The sequence below is a fragment of the Microtus oregoni genome, unplaced genomic scaffold (assembly GCF_018167655.1).
Source record: "Microtus oregoni isolate MIOR12 unplaced genomic scaffold, Mior012 000008F_ref0000371, whole genome shotgun sequence".
In the NCBI taxonomy this organism is placed as follows: domain Eukaryota; kingdom Metazoa; phylum Chordata; class Mammalia; order Rodentia; family Cricetidae; genus Microtus; species Microtus oregoni.
Window position 1 is genome coordinate 6,730,141 of NW_024543067.1, and position 19,613 is coordinate 6,749,753.

Here is a 19,613-nt window from a genome sequence, read left to right on the forward strand (position 1 = left end):
TCTCTCAGAGACCCATCCAGAACTCAAAGCACCCTTTTTGTCTTATGTAAAGACACAGGCTTCATCCTACTGTGTTGAGCCTATGCACTTGCACAAACATACCCCCATGTCCTGATTAGTTTTTTTGTCAACTTAACACAAGCTAGAGTCATCTGAGAAAAGGAAACTTTTGTTTGAAAAAAAAGTTTCTATCAGGTTGCATAGAAGCAAGTCTCTGGGGCATCTGATATTTGAGGGCCCAACCTGCTTAGGGCAGTTCCCCTTATGGACAGGTGTGCCTGGGTAGCATAGGAAAGGAAGATGAGCAAGTCATGGGAACCAGGCAGTAGCTAGCTTCCATCCACAACGTCTACTTCAGTTCCTGCCTCCAGTCTTGCTCTGTTTGAGCTCCTGCCCTGACTCCCCTTCATGGTAGCCCATGTCCTTGGAGTTTGCAATGAAATGAACCCCTTTGTCCCCCAAGTTCCTTTGGTTCATGGTACTTTATCACTGCAAAGAGAGCTAACTGTGGTGCTGACTTTGGCATCCTGTCTTTCACTCCTACAGTTCCATCAGGAAGTAGATAGGTATTAGGCTATCCCTAGTCCCCGTTGACAAACAGAAATGCTAGCCCTGGTGTGCAGATAGGAGAGCTCAGTCTAGAGCCGTCAGGTGGCATGGATGCGGTCATACTCAGTGGCAGAGTTGTCATGAGGGCCTGGATTTAAACCTCTCTCTCGTGTTCTTTCTACTCCAGGATGCGCTGGGGAAAAGCAATTTGCTCAGGGTGCTCCACCTGGGAGGGTTGTGCATAGCAAGGAGTGACTTCTGAGGCTGTCTGGTTGACTCGTTTGAATGAAATGGGCACCAGGAGGAGATGGTCTGTTGGTGATGGGCTCAGAGGCTAGGCTATCTCGAGTTTCACTCTTGTCCCCCAGCCGTCAGGTTGGACAGAGCTGCAGTGGCGAGCCATCATCTGCCCGCTGCCAAGCCTGCAGGAAATCTCTCCCTGGTCAGCCGTGCTGACTGGTAGAATGCACGGGGTATTATGGAATCATGGATAATAATAAAAGTGTCGATGACCACACTACAAAAAGGGATTCCGTGCTGACAGGGCACAGCACGGTCATTGTGCTGGGACAAACCGAACTGGCTTCTAAGCTCTCTGTGAAGCCAGTGACCCAACTGTGTCTAGTGGCATCAGATCACCAGGCTAGGGTAGATCTGACCTTCCCAGAGATTTTTCTAGATTGTAATTAGTTTCTCCCCAAACCTGGAATCAGCTCTACAGCTGAGCACTTTTAATACGGAGGGATGGGCTCTTTCCCCAAATGCTCAGAAATAACTGTTTTCCCATCTTCTCCTGGGACTTAGTCTATCACCACTCAAGAATTATCTTCTAGGGCTGGGGAGGGATGTAGTTCAGTTGGTAGAATGCTCACCTAGCATACATGAAGCCCTGGACTCAGTCACCAGTACTGTGTAAAACCAGAGAGGGTGTCACACGTCTCTACCCCATTCAGAAGGTAGAGGCAGAAAAAAAATTAAGTATCTTCTTATTTAGGCTTATTAAATTAACTCACTCCAAAACACGGCTGTATGTGTATATCAATCATTAGAAGGAGAATCCAGTAATGAGATTTCTGGGGCTGGTAAGAAAGGTTTATTGGTTAAAAGCACTTCCAACGCTTCCAGGGGACCTGAGTTTGGGTCTCAACATTGACATGATGGCTCACAACCATTCAGTTCCAGGGATTCTGGTGTCGTTCCTCTAAAGGTAACTTCATCGGTGTGGTGCACAGGCATGCGTGTGTATCAAAACTCATACACACAAGATGAAATAAAAATAGTAATAAGTCACCTCTGTTTATTTTAGAAAAGGTACATTAAAATGTTTGGATAAAACCAAGTCATTCAGTCAATCTGATCTGTGGGACTGTGAATACAGCAGTGATTAGGCCGAGTCCTTAAGACCCACCCACTGCAGCTCATCCAAGCCCCAGACTTCTGCTACCCCTGCTTCTCACAGCATCTTCACAAGGCGCCCATGGTTCCACCTTGTCTTTACAGCCCGTGTCTATTCTGTGTCATGCTCACCTCCCACTTCCCAATTCTACTTTCCAGAGCTTTTTTTTTTTTTTTTAATTAACAAGCCTGTTCTGAGCCAACTTATAAACACCACCATATTGTCCCCAAGCACACTGTGGTGAGGTATGTGTGGAATGGGGTTTCTGTTCACTGTCTTTACACCACCCTCCTCTCTCCAGCAACTCACTGGGTCAAGTGAAAGTGCCATTGTCAAAACCAACCAAGAGAAAAGGAAGTATCCTACCGGATACCAATGGTCATGTCCAGCCAGATTTCCCACCGAATCTGCTGTGCAGAAACCTTGGTCTCTAGTGGTACATAAGTAGGTATGGACTATTTTACCTCACTCTGGTATTCTGCTTCTTAACCTTTCTCTGTCTTCTTGCTCCATGGGGACTTCCTGTGTGTTCATATTATTTTTTATCCACAGAGAAAAACAGTATATCCTTGAAGGCCCATAAGCTTTTCCAAAGTGCTGATAACCACAGGGACCAAGGGGACATCAAACAAACACTGTTTTCCTCCTTTGGATTTTGGGTAACAATCATGTACTTTAAAAAAGTAATATGCTGAGCAATGGTGGTACACACGTTTTAATCCCAGCATTTAGGAGTCAGAGGCAGGCGGATCTCTGTAAGTTCGAGGGCAGTCTACAGAGTGAGCTCCAGGACAGCCAGGGCTGTTGCACAGAGAAACCTTGTCTCAAAAAAACAGCAAAAAAGTTATACAAAGATGCTTAATAATGACATCCCCATGCATTGATATGACACACTTTCATCTCACACACCCCACATCCTCTCTGTTCTCATTCGCCCTTCCCCCTCTTCATCCCCAATAGCCTCCCTTCTACTTTCTTTTCCTTTTTCTCCCTTTAGATCCTACTTATCACATATGCTTTACATGACTGAATCTTCTTAAATGATCTTATGCAAAAGAGAGCCAAGACAGGAGATGCCAACAGGCCTTTCAAATCACTTTTGGGTAAGAAAAGCTTCCAGTTGCTAATAAATTTCACGCTCTTAGCTCCTCCTCAACAAGACTTTGACTCTCCTTGAAGGATGGGCTTTGGAAAGCCATGCCACTCTTGGCTTATCGAGCTTCTGTTTCCCCACAGGGAGAATAGTCTGTGCTCATTTGCAGTTCCCAAAGGACTCTGGTCCTAAAATAGATTCCTGAAATTATTATCATCAAAACATCTATTTGCATATCAACCATTCTGTATTCAGTCTGTGGGGAGCTTTACAGTGCAGCGTCTACCAAAGACATCATCCCACCACCTGGAAGACACTTATACAGCACAACTTAATGTCCCAACAAGAGCCAGTCCTTTGTGACATGGATTACACACTACTATGAAATATCATTCCGACTTTTAAATGTTTGGAAGGAAAATAGTAGCCAATTCAGCTGTGGCACTAGGCTGTCAAACTCTTGTAATATCAGGCCATCACTTGCTATCTCATCTCAAATAGCTACAAAGTAGATGTATGTTGGGTGGAACAGGAGGGAGAGGGCTGTTTGTTCATCCCAGCCACCCAGAACTGAAATAATCACACAGAAACTATAATAATTAAAACACTGCTCAGTCCATTAGCTCTAACTTCTTATTGGCTAACTTTTACATTGTAGTTTAACCCATTTCTATTAATCTGTGTATCGCCACGTGACAGTGGCTTACCCGTTAAGTTTCAGCAGCATGTCTGACTCTGGTGGCAGATCCATGGCTTCTCTCTGACTCCACCCTTTTTTCTTCCAGCATTCAGTCCAGTCACCCCGCCTACCTAAGTTCTGCCCTATCAACAGAAAGATAGAAGCACAAGGATAAGTAATTTAAGGCCATTCAGGGCTACACAGTGAGTTTGAGGCTAGACTGGGCCACATGAGATGCTGTCTAAAAAAACAGATGCACTTTGGGTTATAAATATCTATGTTTATGATAGGTTCAATGAGTTCTAAATGCTAGAATTTAGATTGGAAGGGAACAGAGTTGGAAGAGAAAATACTCTCCGTCTGCTTCTTGGCCGAACCTCAGCCATTCATTTCATGTCTTCCTGTTTCACTAGGGGTCCTTAGTTACAAACAACTGAAGGGAATTCTGGTTGACAAAGGGGTAAAAGGAAGGCACTTACGCTGCATTTAGTAGTTTGTGGAATAGTTGAGACATCTATGGAAGAGGCTTGGGTCATGGGCAAGACCTAAGTTGAGCTACCACCAGTCTGAAAAGACTCTCAGAAATGCCATCTTCAAACTTCTTGGCAGGTGCCTGTGTTTGGCTAAGCCCAGATTGCAAGCCATGCATCACTTCCGGGAGATCTGGGGAAGCAGGTGTCTGGCATTTACCTACTTCTGTGATGGTATATGGCTCTGCTTCTCATACGGTTTAAATGTGGGAAGCCCCCAAAGATGAGAAAGGGTTTACCAGTTGGGCAGCTAAAAATAATCTGTCTCCTACATTTCCTAACTGGGCTAAACCCAGTTTCAGGCACCCTAAATTTCCTCTCCCCTTTGACTTTTTGCCACACTTTCTTTGGCAGTCCTCAGATCTGGGCAAGCATAATCCTGGGTCTCAGGTGTTTAAAAAATGCTGAGGAAATACACACAATTAAATTTTTGGTCCTGTGAATCCCATTAATAAAATGATTCTAAGCCCATCTGTAATTCCCATTGTATCATATCGAAATTTAATTCTGTGCACGTGTTCATAAAATTCTAATGCAGATGTCTGCCTAGGATCCAATGTATTTTTAAAAAAGAATTATTTATATTTGTCTGCATGTGTGTCTGGACACCACATGTGTGCAGTGCTCATGGAGGCCAGAAGAGGGCATCAGATTCCCTGGGACTGAAGTCCTGGACAACTGTGAGCTGCATGTGGGTGCTAAGAATTGGACCTGCACCCTCTGGAAAGCTACCAGTGCTCCTAACCACCATGCCATCCAGTCCCATGATCCATGTTTTAGTGTCCCCCATTTCCCATAGCTCCTTTATAAACCATTTCAAGTTTTCCCTGCAATCCCAGAAGTCTCAACTACTTCCTTCTGCAGGGAAAACCAGGCCAGCAAAGGTGAAGCTCCCCAACTTCTCTATAGAAATTCTAACTCAAAATTTCTTCCTGTCTTTCCCCATTTTCTCCCTCATTCCCTGCTGCAGTCTTTCTTCTTTCTAAGGAGGAACTGGTGAGGGATGCTAACAAAAATATCCTCTGGCCCAACCTGAGACCACCCTGCACAATGTGGATTGTCCTCTGTGCTAACATCTGTCACATCGAATAGCCCCTTTGATCCCCAAGTATTCAAATCTTTCTTGATCTAGAAACCCTTCTCCCCATTGACTCCCTTCCTCTGCCTTCTGAACTTCCTAGGAGCTGGAAAATGGAATTCTACTCTGAGTGTTTCCCACCTCTCATGTTTCTTGGCCCCCTCCTGAGCAATTCCTGACTTGCCCTCTGTGCATAACTGCATCCCAGCGTCAGCCATAGCTCCTCACTCCTGATGCCTGCAGCTCCTCCTCAGCCTACTTTCTCCTGACCCTCACGGAAGCACGTGACCCTGACGCAATTTCCTGTCCTCGGGTTGTGACTTTTGGTGTAAACCTCCCAATTCTTCCTTCTGCTCTCCAGATCTTCTACTTCATCTGTGTCCTTCTCTGACTTTCCCTCAGTTTGAGTTCTCACCCTGGCTCTCTTAGCTCGTTAGCTGTGACTAGCACGGCCATTGCACTGGACACTGGGGCCCAACCCTAATTATTTGGCTTTAAAGTTCAGGTCTTTACAAATGAAGGCTTCCAAAGAGTCACCTAGGCCCTTTTCCTTCCTCATCTCCCCTTCCGTTCCCCTTTTTTTGTGAGACTTAATTGGCATTAAGTATACTCCGTAAATAATCTGCCGTTTTAACCATTTTTTAAAATATACATTTTGGCGACTTTAAGTACATTCACCTTCTTTGGCTCCTTCATTCCTCCCCCTCATTCCCACGCATCCAACCCGGGACTAACTCAGTACAGGCTAGGCGAGCACTCAACAGCTGAGCTATATCCCTAGGCGCCATCATCAATCAATCCTTTTTGGTTATCTTTTCAAACACATAGCTAAATAGAACAGGGCCATTTCTTCTTAGCAAGCTCATTATTGGGGCCTATGCTTCGGGCTGTCATCACAACACTGCCATCAGAGTAGTGTTCCGGGCCTGAGCGGCTGCTCTTAGGCATCCCTTGTATTGCGGGTGCACCCATGACCGCGTGACTTTTATGTGGGCGCTGGGAATACGAACTCAGGTCTTCAGCCTTAAGTGCTTTAACCACTGAGCTATCTCCTCAGGCTTCTACCACATTCGTTAAGGACGTCTCTGTGAGATCATTTGCAATCGTTTACCTTTTTTTCAGATAGGGAAACTGAGGCTCAGAGTGACTTAGTTGTCCAGGAAGGCACCCAGGGCTTCAAACTCTGAGCTGTCTACAGTTGGTGTGTCACTAGAAGGGTGGCCTATCTGGTGATAAACCCTGCCCTTGAGGGCCCTGCCCTCTGAAGCTCAGGGACCAGACAGCATTTATCTGTTGGAAGTGTCCCCACGTGGAGCCCAAGCATCTAGAGCCAGTTAGAAGGCGCTGGGGATACTGGGTGGCCGCAGTCGGCATGTAAGGACACGTGCTGGGGTCCTGCATTCTGCCAGAGGCCCCTTCTGCTGGCATCTCTGCTCAGAGGAGAGGAGCCGCCTGGTCTTGTCTAGACCCCGAGCGCAACGCGCTTGGCCACCGACGCGCACCAGTTGTGCGCCCCCCACCCAGCCCCCCAGCTCGCTTATCACCCGCACTCCAGGTGCCCCCACTCGCGAGCGACAGCGGCGGCCACGAGTCCCCCACACCCCAGGGGCGGAGCGAGGCGCGGAGACGTCAGGGCGGGGACCTAGCGCGGCAGAGCGCGCTCTCCCTGAGGCTGCAGGCGGCCCACGTCCCCGCCTGGCGCGGCCGGTGGTGGCGGTGGCGGTAGAGACCTGGATCTTGCAGTTCGCGGCGGCGCTGGGGCGCAGCCAGGCGGCGGCGCCGGCAGAGACCGAGGCTGAGCTCTGAGCTAGCCGTGCACCCAGCTTTGCCCGCCCCCCAGGAGCGGACCCCACACACCCTTCGGCTGTCCCTGGGGTCGTTGAGCCCCCCACGAGTGCCCTTCTATCTCCTTGAGTGACTACAGCTTGTGTTTTGTTTTTCTTCCTTCTTCCCCTGCCCGTGTGCCCTTCTCCAGGATGGCAGAGGCGGAATTGCACAAGGAGAGGCTGCAAGCCATAGCAGTAAGTCCACTTTTCATTTCATTTTCTTGCTCTATTGTCTGGCGTGGACGGGGACCAGTGGGCTCAGGGCCAGCAACATGCCAGCCTGGTAGCCGCAGGCCCTGTACTGGGGTGAAAGTCTGTCCAGGCTTGACGACGCTGTCTTTTGCCTTTATATGTCTGTAGACTAAGCCCCTGGGGCGCACTTGGGACCAGGAAGATTTGAACATGGAAAATTGGCTTAGAAATAAGATGCTTGCTGCCGCGCTTCAGGGATAGACTAAACAGAGCGGGCGGGTGCATGTGTGTGTTGCGGGGGACTCCTGGAATATTATCACCCAGTGCCCAGAAGTAATTTGGCTTCCAACTCCGGAGAGGGAGAGAATGGTGACCCCACGGTGGCTATCTTCCTTTGCTTTGCCAGCTACCCAGCCAGCCAGCTGCGTGGTACAACCTTTCTCAGAAACCAAGAGTGCCGCCTTTCCTTTCCCCGATTTGACATTAGTAAGGGCTCTGGCATAGGCCACCACCCTAGAGAGGGCAGGGGCTTTTTAGATCTGGGTCTTGGGGGTAATGTTTCAGGAGAGTCTCCTTCTCATGGGTGTGGAATTATCTGAAACCCATGGGTTCGGCATACAAAGGAGCATCCGGTTTTGGCAAAGTTGGGCACTTTCAGAGCACCGAACCATGTGCATCTCGGGTTCAGACAAGAGCTGTCTGACGCTGCCGAGATTGGAGAGGCCTTGCCAGTTCTGCCAGTGTTCCCCAGATGTGGTTTTCATTGGAGCCGCCACAGCTGGGTTATATATTTCCTTTGCAGAGGAGGGAACGGTTACTGGCGCTTTGTGAAATAATAGCGAATTAAAGGAAGCCTGCTAGAATGTTGGAGTAAAAGACTGTCCAGACATTCTGCACCTAAGCACTTTTCCCCCTGTGCTCCAGGAGTTCCCTAGAAACACATAAATTTGTTGGAGAAATACTGTGTAATGTTTTGGAAGCGATGTCTATATGAAAGTGTTTTCAAATGCCTTTGGATGGAGTCTTCTGGAAAATGCATGCAGGCCTGATGTAGGCTCAGTAGCTCGGAGACCCCACCCCCTTTCTCAAACTCTTCTGATCTGAAAGACTGTGCCCAGAAGGAGAAAGCTGTGCATGGGGCAGTGAGCAGTGGCGAAATACCAGGATTGGCTTCTGAGGCTCTCTTTGAAGTTGGTCCTTGGATTTAGGGAGGCTGTGGGTTCATTTCTTCCCCTATCCACGCAGTGCACGTACATTTGGGTGGTTAATGAAGTTGATCAGAGTCTAAAGTCGGTGTCACGGCAATGTGGCAGTCCGTCTTGAATTTGCTACAAGTGGTGCCACCGAGCTGGCGGGTGTTTTGTGTAACTGGATAATGGGCTCCTTCAACTGCTGACAAGTGTCTGCCCCAGAGAACCCTGGGCCGCTCCCCATGGGCTGCTGTTTGCAACAGCTGTCACATTTTCTTGCCTCTGTGTGACCAGTGTCCCTGGATGCCTGGGGGACAGCTGACTCCATGAAAGGACTTGCTTTCTGAGCGCGGAGCCAAGGGTAGCTAACACGAGGGCCACTCCTTCCAAGTAGGCTGGAGTAATCTCAGCCATGGATCTAGGGGGTACCCTCAGGGTTCTCTTAATCATATAAGAAGATAAATACCCACCCACCTGTTCAGTTGTGGAGCAGAGTTTATCCTGTGGACCCGAGGAATCTTTGAGGAGTTTTGAGAATAGAAGAGAGCCAGCATCTGCAAAAATCTAGTTGGGATTAAATGTTATCTGTGTGTGTGTGTGTGTGTGTGTGAGAGAGAGAGAGAGAGAGAGAGAGAGAGAGAGAGAGAGAGAAGAAGAAGAAGGAGGAGGAGGAGGAGGAGGAGGAGGAGGAGGAGGAGGGAGGGAGGAAAGACAGAAGAGTGAGGTGGACTTTATGGCTACAATCAGTAGATAATTTTATGTCACATCTGGGCTTAGTACGCACTTTCCAGATTCAGCGGACCTTGCCTCTCTAGACCACTTTCCCAGAATTCTCAGGGGACACTGAGATGCTTATAGTCCTTCCCCCAGACCTATCATGTCTGAAATCCCTCTGAGATAACAGAGAAGAGAACGATTCTTCCCGTCTTCACCTATTTGGGTTCCTGTGTCTTGATCAGTCTTGAGTCTGATCCTCAAATTTTTCCTCTATAAACTATGGGCCCAGGAGTTTATCTCTTGGGCTGTGTTTGAAGATTGGGGGTTGGGGGGTGAGGCGTTGTGGCCCATGAATGATGTTCAGGCTGAGTCCTCAGCTCCTGTGCAGTGCTGGGGAGGGGTCAACTCTGAGGGAGGTCAGGTTCTAGCCAGCACCACTTTTTCCGCAGCAGAGATTGGGACCTGAAGGCCCACTCATCTGCTCATTCCGCAGGTTTCTGTGGAGTGTCTCTCTTAGGTATCATCAATGCTGACAACCACCATCAGGAAGGTCTTGTTCTTGCATGCTTGAGTTAAAAGGGGGGTGTGCTCCTCCCTGCGTAGCCCTGGCTGGCCCAGAACACACGATGTAGACCAGTCTGACCTTGAATTCACAGGCATCCACCTGTCAGAGCCTCCTCAGCGCTGGGATTAAAGGTGTGTGCCTCCACTCCCAGCCTCAAGCTTAATATTTGAAAGGTCAGGTGTCCGGTGGCCTAGGATGTCTGTTGCATGGTCGTCTGTGGGAATCACCCAGTGTGCTCCAGCGCCGCAGCTGAATCTGCTAAGTCAGCCCAGAGACCAATCAATGAGAAAAAAGAAGCCTCTCATGTCCTTTCCAAAGAAGAGCAACTCCATCTTTGGCAAGTGTCTTTCCTCCTTCCTGGTCTTTTCCTCTCCAGAGATACTACCACAACTATACCTTCAGAACCAACGAAATACTTCCGGCCACAGAGTGAGGAGAAATAGTACAATGGTTGCCATTTTTGAGATGTCAGCAAGGCCTTGGGTTAAGTGCTGGCCTTGATTAAGCACAGAGTTACTCATAGTCAAGAACTGGGAGAGCATATGAACAGTGACTGTGGATTACAAGTAGGACAGAGCCCACGATCTCTAGTGTAGGGCATGGAAACAGCCTCAAGGCATGTGGAGACCCCCTCCCCACTCCCGGGCCCCAAGAGCTGTCACTTGAACAAGCTTGGAGTTTGGATAAAATAACATAGAAAGTAGCATTATAACCTTTCCTAGGACCGTGGGCATTTATTTATTTTTGTGTGCTTATTATTTCTTTGGAACAATTAGTATGGGGAAAGGAAAGGCAAAAGCTATAAATTAAGTCAGTAGTTGGAAGTAAGAACATAGTGAAAGGCTGGCGCGCGCGTGTGTGTGTGTTCATGTATGTATGTACATATATGTGTTATCTGTGTGCCTGTGTGTGTGCAGATGCAATAGCCTTTGCCACTGTGTTAAAGGTCAGAGGTAGATGTTTGTTATCTTCCTCTTGTTTTCTGTTTGTCTTTCTGAGACAGAGTTTCTCACTGAACCTAGAGTTCTCCAATTTTGCTGGACTGGCCAGCCAGCCCCCAAGATCTGCCTGTCTGTGGTCCCCAGCACTGAAGTGTAGACACGTGTCTGCATGCTACGCTTCTTCCATAGATGCTGGGAATCTGAACTCTCCATGCAAAGCCAGTACCTTACCCACTGAGCCATCTTCCAGCTGCCAGGAAACACTTTTTATAAATTTATTGATTTTTACTTATGTCTAAAGGTGTGAGTTTCTGTGCAACATGCGGCTGCAGGTGCCTGAGGCGTCCAGGGGTAGTTGGGTCTCTTGGGACTGGAGTTATAGAGACTGAGTCCTGCTGTGGATGCTGGGAACTGAGCCTGGGTCCTCAACAACAACAGAAAGGGCTCTCCCTGCTGATTCATCTCTCCAGCTCCTCATGAGCTTCTGCTAGCATACATTCGCTCTCCCTTAACTCTAGCCAGAAGCTCATGAAGTAGACATTACTCTTGTATACTGTTTTAGAGATGGCCAAGTCAGAAAACTGTTGGGACATTAAACAGACAGTGCCAATATCAGGGTTTCAATGCACAGGCCCTGAACTGCCGTGGAAGATGGCTGCAGTACCTCACCCTTGCTCACGGGGGCACTGTGCAGGTGGTCTACAGCCTCAGTGTGAGCCCCCAAAACAGCAGCAGAATGCATAGCATTGGAAAAACTTGTGTAAGTCAGAACTATATCTTTCTGAGACTCTTCCAAGCTGGGTCCAGAGCATGGAAAATCCCAGTATAAACTCTAACCCAGTGAGTAATATTCTCTCAGGGGAAGCTGCTCCGTCTCAATGGAAACTGACTTTGGGGGAGGGTGTTGTTGTGTTTCCATATCCAAGGGGGAGATAGCTTTCCTTGGGCAGGAGTAAAAATGACTAAATGTTAGGCTGTTTTGGGTAAAAGCCCCAAGAGTCCCATGGAAAAGGCCCTCGACATGACTGTATCATGTGTGCTGAAATACAAAATGCTAATCTCACCTACACCTCTCTTTGTGGAGGTTTGTTGTGTGTTAGGACTCACTCTGTGGAATGATAAGAGTCTCCCTTTGCACTTGCACAGAACCTCACAACTCACACAAACGGTCTCCATGCTGCATGCGTTCTGACGTGTGGAATCCCACTGTCTCCACTGCACAGCTGAGCATCCAGACACACACAGTGAGATGCAGAAGAGTTTGGGGAAGCTCTGGTCTCTCCTGATGCATATCCATCCTGGATCCTCCTGGGTTGGGAGGAGGGCAGCGAGCTTGGAGGTACATGGGCTTGGATATGCCTTTGTAGAATCAGGACCCTCTGAGAGCTTGCTTAATCTCTGTCTCTCTCTTTCTCTCTCCTTTTTCATTCTATCCCTTCATTCCTCTTTCTTGGTCCCTCTTTTCTTTGAATCTCTGTCTTCTCTGACTCCCTTCCTCCCTCCCTCCCCTCCCCCTCATCTCTCTGATTTTCCGTGTACCGTTTCTTTCTCTGTATCTTTCTCTGAATTGTCTCTCTCTCCTTCCACCCTTTCCTCCCACCATCTCACCACCACCTTTTCTTCTTTGCTGTCTCCCCCCAGGTTCAGTCAGCATGTTGATGGCTTCCACTTGCCCCCATTCTCTGTCCTGAGTAGGCCTAGAGAAAATATTTTTTTTCCTTAGATTTGTCCTTTTACACCCTTACTTTCCTTTGAGTGACAAGTCCCTGGGGTTTAAGTTCAAGGGGGGGCTACCAGTCTACGATTGACTCATGCCACTGTGGTTGGCCTGCTTAAGCTGCATAGAAGTCCTGGCTATGACTTATGTATGATTCACTCCTACATGCCAAGTCAGGGGTGCAGAGGTGTTGGAGATCCAAATAGAAACCTCTTCGTAACTGGTTCTTGTGGGAACCAGCGCCTGCACATCCCTTGTGGACCAGTGTTGTTGGTGGATGGTTGACAGAGAGCAAAGAATCTTGGGTATTTATTTGCTATCTACTTCCATCTCAGAGATAGAGTGCACCACACCATGTCTTTAAACCTCCGCATCAAGGCCTAAGAAATCATGTAGTAAGGTTATCAGGGAGAGGAAGGGTTTGCCCTGGCTTGAATTTACAAGGTTGCCCAGCGAATAACTGTCACCTTGGGACCTCTCAGTGCCATGTCAAGTCCTGAGTGTGCTGAGGGAACCTTACACAAGCATGTGTAAGGGTCATGGAACTCTCTGGATAGTTTCTGTATCTGAGAATTTCAGGGCTTGAGCCTCTCAGGACAAAGAGTCACTGCTCTCCAAACGTTAAAGTGCTGTAAAAAACAGAGTACTTAGCGCTTCCTAAAACGTCATTTCTTTTTCAAGCTAGGCAATGGGGTTATGGGTTATGATAAGCCAACATCTAAAAGAAAGCCAGGGTCCAGTGGAGGCACATCTGCCATTCTATAGGGGCTATCCAGTACATTGGGGGCCACTGCAATTGGTCCTTTGAACTAGTCCCATTCCATCACTGATTCCTTGGTGGTGGTGGGGCATCGGGAGCAGTAAGATAGTCATGACTTTATGTGGCATGACTCAGGCTGAGATGACGCATAGGACGGTACTCCTGAAGGCTGCCAGGGCCTTGCCAGTCTGACAGGGTGACTAGGACTGTCCGTTCTGGGCTCAGGGTTCAGCTTTTTCATTAGAATCCGCACCATGTCCTTGTCCCTCGGTTTCCTCATCTGTGAGATGGGTTGAGGAGAGGCTCCACATTGTGGAGCATTTGCCGGAGCGACTTGGGAAATTTCCCGAGATGACTCAGAGCAGACACCCAGCAAGCATGCGCAGAAAGTTTCTATTTGCAGCAAACAAACAACTTGTGCATCTCCAAATAGAAAAGAGAAACAAAGGGGCAGCTCTGCCAACCTCAATAGTTTTGCCAAATTAGGAAATTTTGGCTGAACGTACTATCTGCCTAGAGTTTTCGTGTGTGTGTGTGTGTGTGTGTGTGTGTGTGCGTGCGAAAGAGAGAGAGAGGGAGAGGGAGAGGAAGAGAGAGAGAGAGAGAGGTGGACACAGTAGCTGGAGGACCCTGGTTGTCCTGCTCTCCCACTCTCCACCTTATGCCTTTGAGACAGGGTCTCTCACAGAACCTGGAGTTAGCCTGAGGCCAGCGAGCCCAGGTGATCCTCCTGTCTCTGCTGCCACAGCACCAGGGTCACAGGCCTGTATGAGAGCATACCTGGCTTTCTGTGTGTGGCCTGGGATTCAAACCCGGGTTCTCATGCTCATCCAGCAAGTGCTGTTACCCAGAGTCATCTCTCCAGCCCCCATCGTGAGGCTCTTTGGTAGCTGTGAACTCAGTAGATTATGGGAGCAAGTGCATAACCTAAATCAGGGGCACTGAGTGGAAAGTTGGGACCCTAACGAAGCAGAGGCCACAGGGCAGTGAAGCCGCAAGTGATGTGTGAGAACGTGGGTCCTGGGTTACTGCGTCAACTCGTGGTCAAGAGAAGTCAGAAAACGGATTTTTAAACGTAGGGCCTCCCATTTAAATGAAGAATGTGAATGAGGTCAACAGGTTGGCATTTTGTGACCTTTAGATAGGTAGGGCTTTGAACTTTACAGTTTGTTTTCTATACGCACTGACTTAGCTGAGTTTCATACATATGGAGGCTCTAAAGTAATTCTCTGGGCGTTCTCCCAGATCAATCATAAGGTTGCACAATCGGATTCTGTTTTCCGTAAGGATCGGTGAGTCTCACATCCTAAAGTTTGGGTTCTTGGAAAAGATAATAACCTTTTGCTATAGTTTTGAACTAGGTTGAGTCCCTTGCAATTGTGGATATAATAGTAAGTCAGGGTGTTCACATGTGGGCAGACCGCAGCTTTCCAACTTAACAGAACCTCAAAGACCCTGTCATTATGGAAGAATCTTGAAGAACATTACCCGAGGCTTGCAAATCTGGCATGCTAAGTCAGATATGCATATCTGAGTCTACCTCACATCAGGATGCTTGAGATGATCCCGATTTATCATCAGCTTCAGGTAATGGTACAGGGAGACACTACTGGCCAAAGCACAGGCATTTGATAATGTGTTTTTCTCTCTCTCTTTCCGTGTGTGTGTGTGTGTGTGTGTGTGTGTGTGTGTGCGCGCGCGCACACATGTATGCACCATGTGTAGTGTAGAACAGCAAAGCACATTCCTTTCAGGATCAACTGGAGACCTCCTTGATGCTCCCACTCCCATGGTCTGAATGGATGGACATAGGAAGGAGGCAGGAGAGTTTGCTTTTCTAGCAAGGTCCCAGCTGTTTCCGGTGGCAGCTGCTGTTCCAGGGACCACACTTTGAAAACCATTGCTGAAGATGGAGAAGAACGATAGTAAAGGAAGATGAGGGTCTGAGTCTTAATAAGTGGCGTGTGCTCATTGGGCATGCTGAAGAGTTAAAAACAACCAGCAAATTCAGTCGCATTGAGCAAGAACTTCAAACAGCCCTTGTGTGAGAGGATGGTGAAGGTGCATTGCACGGCAGGCTGGGACTTAGTGGTTAATTCACTAGACTCTGCGGTTGACCTCTGGAGTTTAAGAATTCTGAGGGGGGGGGGAAGACATTGTTTACCTAGAGTACTTGCTTAGTTCTATTTAGATAAAGTGAACATTCTGTTTATCACTTGAAGACAACTTTTTGGAGAATTTCTCAGGGTTAGATGAGTGACTGGGTTGGGGAGGGGGTGTGTGCCTGGATTGTCTGAGCAGACTCTAAGGGTTTGCAAGGAACTAGTATAGGCAAAGAGGGTTGGGTGCCTTTATTGATGCTGAAGTTTGCACAGGATGGGTTTGACTTTGGGTCCGAGGGCAACTGATAAAGACAAGAGACACAGTAAAGGAGATTCCTAGGGCTAGGGTGAAGATAACTCAGTAGGTAAGGTGTCTGTTATGCAAACACTAGGACCTGTCTGCAGATCTTGGCCTCCACATAAAAACCAGACTTGGGGGAGTGGACCTGTAAGATACTCAACCAGACCAGACTGGTCCAGACCAGTTGAGACCAGACCAGACCTGTTTCGATGGGTCCAGACTGGACCAGACCAGATCTGTTTCGATGGGTCCAGACTGGACCAGACCAGTCTCAGCCGGTTCAGACCTGTCTTGACTAGTCCTGACCAGATCAGACCGGTTCAGAATGGTCTCAACCAGACCAGACAGGTTCAGTGAAGAGACCCTGCCTCAAAAACTAAGGTGACAAGTGACTGAAAATAGCAGAAGTCATTCTGTGGCACAAGTGAGACCCCCATCACACACACACACACACACACACACACACACACACACACACACACGCACAAACCACACATAATAACTTGCTATACGTCCAGCAACAGTGGGAGGCCCTTGGAGAGAAGGGTCCCATGACGTGGTGATGTTATCTCTTTGCAAACTCAATCGAGTCTGCAATCAAGTCTCATGGGACCTCCTTCAGCAGGGTTTGGAACAGCTGCTTCACCTGTGGTGACCCGAACGGGAAGCCAGTTTGAGCCGCAGCTGATGTGCGATTATTTACTAACAGCTCAGGATTCTCTCCGGCCCGCCTGTGTACACATAAGTATGGCTTGTCCTTGGTGTGTCCAAAAAGTTTATTCTCTCAAGGATGCCATCCAGGCGGCCGTATTTGGAGCACCCATTGTCTGAGCCAGCTCTCCATTTCTGGAAGAATTCAAACTCGCCCAGTCTCTTGTTTGTCGTATAATACAAAGCACAGAAACTGCACTGTGCTGGACGGAGGCTGAGAGAATAAGGACAGACTGTGGGTGACAGGCCACACAGCACAGGGCACTGTCTGGAGAGGTCTCTCAGGCATGCTCCGAGCTCGGGAATACCGCGCGGATGAGTCGTATTTCAGACAGAAAGGCCAGTGGAGCAGAGGTTGATGTGGGGAGGCGCATGTCTGAGCTGCGTGTGTCCTGGGTTAATCATTACCTCCATGTTTTCCTGCAGTCCTGTGCTCATAAGGATTACTAACCAGAGACAGACACAGAATGGCGGGGGCCAGAGAGATGGTTCAGTCTGGAAAGTACCTTTCTTATACACACGGGACCTGGGTTCGATCATCCGAACCTAGAGAAAAAAGCTGGGTGTGCTGAGACTTGAAATCTCAGAGCTGGAGAGACAGAGACAGGCAGATCCCTGGGGCTCACTGGCCAGAGAGTCTCACCTAGTTAGTGGGCTCCAAATCAATGAGGGACCCTGTCTCAACATAACAAATAAATAAACATAAAAATGAAGGTGATAAATAGCCAAAGGAAAATGGCAGCCAAAGTTACCCTTCAATCCTCACTCCCTCTACACACACTCACTCACACATACACACTCACATACACTCACACACTCACTCACATACTTGTGAACATGTGCACACAGGTGAGCATGCATGCACACATATACACAAGCACATGAATGAAAGGCACAGAGGAAAGAGAATAGCTTATTTGCATAGCACCTGAACGTGTATTAAAAATACTTCATATTCATCTTTGACCTCGAGTTTCGGTGCCTGGAGCATCTCATAAGGCAGAAGAAAGGCATAGTGAGGCCAAAGCATTTCTCTTGTCTAGCATGGAAGCAAAAAGAAAAGCCATTCGAGTCTCCTGATTAAAGCCCAATCTCTGTTTGAAAGCCTGGGGCCCCAGCCCTCAGAGTACGGTTTTCCAGCTCCATTTCCCCACTGCAGATGATTTTAGGACCTGGGGAGCCTTTGAGACTGGCATCTGTGTTTGACCAAATGTCTTCAAGGTGTTTGTAAAACCTGCCCCCCCCACACTTTTTTGCTGGAGAATTAAATAGCCCTTTTTACTGGTTTATTCACCATTCTAGGTGGTGGGAGCCCTCTTCTCCCCAGTCTGCTAAACCATAACCAGTCACATGAAAATTCTTTTTATTTTTAAGTCTAGGTCTGAAATGTAAAACTTTGAGGGTTACCAAAAAAATGTTACTCTTAAGAGAAAAACGTGTGCTTGAAAGCTTAACCCCATGGGCAAAGGCAAGCGCAGGGGGTGGGGTCTTTTACCACCACCACCACCACCACCACCACCTTCTCCTCCTCCTCCTTCTTTCTTTCTCTTTCCTCTCTCTCTCTCTCTCTCTCTCTCTCTCTCTCTCTCTCTCGGATTTGAGTGCTGATGGTGACATCATCGAGGCCATTAAATACCAGTCAGAGCTTCAGGCTTTGGGTAGCTATGATAACGTCTTGGTTCTACAAGTGACAAAAGAGTGAGGCTGAGCAGCACAGAGTCAGGCACGCAGCTTCCGTGAGTTTCTGCCCCCTGACTTTATAACATCTGCCATCTTTAATGGGGGAGACCTGCTCATGGATTTTGCAGTCTGCATATGCATGTCTAAAACTCAGTGTCAGAATCAAGTAAAATCTCAAAACTCCATCATTCTACCCACAGATGGATGTGTGGGGCACAGAAGAAAGAGACCCAGAGGCTGGGCATAGAACAGACCTTTGAGTCCACCCAACTTTAGAAACACCCTTCCCCCAACCTTATTAGCAGTGAGAATGAAGGACGTCAGACCTGCACTGGATCTGATGAGGGGGAGCAAAGAGAAGGCATTGCCTCTGGAAACAGAAAAGAGGAGGTCCAGGTGAAAGTGACCTCTGTCTCTCAGTGACCACCCTTCTTGCTTAGCATGTTCCTAGCTGCCTCTGGCTAGCCATAGTTCTCTACTCTGTCCTAAGTCAAAGCTGGAACAGCCTGGCCTAGCGAAGGCATTTTCCTCAGCAGAGTCAGTGTCTTAGTTACTTTTCTGTGCCAAGATACTGTGGTGATTTGAATGTATTTGGCCCCCATCAACTCTTAGGAAGTGGCACTATTAGGAGGTGTGGCTTTGTTGGAGAGGGTATTGCCTTGTGGGAGGAAATGTGTCACTGTGGGGGCAGGCTTTGAGGTTTCCCATGCTCAGGATACTGTAGTGTGTCAACTTCCTGCTGCTTTCTGGTCAAGATGTAGCCAGCACCATGTCTGCCTGCATGCTGCCAAGTTCCTGTTATGATGGTCATGAACTGAATGTCTGAAATTGTAAGCAAACCATCCCAATTAAATTAAGAGTTGCTATGGTCATGCTGTCTCTTCATAGCAATAAAATCATCCTGAACTAAGACAGATACCGTGACCAAAGCAACTTACAGAAGAAACAATTTATTGGGGTTTACGGTTCACTGGGTGAATCAATGACCTATGGCCGCCATGGTGTGGAGCAGGGCAGTGAGCAAGCAGGCATGGCATTGGAGCAGTAGCTGAGAGCTTACCTCATGAGACACAACCATGAGTCAGAAAGTGTTTGTGAGAGAGGGGCGGGGAGCACTAACTGGGTATACTGTGGGCTTTTGAAATTTCAAAGCCCATCCCCAATGATACACCTCCTTCAACAAGGCAACCCCTCCTTAATGCTTGTGAAACAGTTCTATTAACTGGGGACCAAGCATTCAAATATATGAGTCTATGGGGGACATTCTCTTTGAATTGGTAATCTTCCCTTTTAGAGACAGGTATTCAGGAGGTCCAAAAATTGAGCAAAAGATGGTCACTCTATCCTGGGGTTACTTTTAGAGGATAAGGTGAGTTTCCCAGACTTGCAGATTATCTGAGTATTAAGTACTGTGTGGAGTACTTTACATTAGCAGTAACTGCAGGATTTATAGGATAAGCACAGGAGCTAGATTAGTACAGCCAAGCCATTGAGACCATGGTAAAGGAAGACAAATTCCTGGGGACAGAAGCAGTCATTCCTAATTCCAGGTGATTGATTTATGGGAGTCAAACCTAGAATCCTCT

The 19,613-nt window shown here is 47.9% G+C and overlaps 1 protein-coding gene across 4 annotated transcripts in view; it reads left to right on the forward strand.

The window, feature by feature from the left end:
* The window catches only part of Palm2akap2 (PALM2 and AKAP2 fusion), a 414,772-nt gene that overhangs the window by 106,945 nt on the left and 288,214 nt on the right, over nucleotides 1-19,613 (forward strand). The window contains exon 2 of one of the 4 annotated variants that reach the window (XM_041657136.1): nucleotides 7,301-7,346. In XM_041657136.1, coding sequence (XP_041513070.1) covers nucleotides 7,301-7,346 — 46 coding nt within the window. Of the gene's footprint in view, nucleotides 1-7,033; nucleotides 7,347-19,613 lie in introns of those variants that run through there. The other 3 variants (XM_041657131.1, XM_041657133.1, XM_041657132.1) reach the window with 3 other exon arrangements.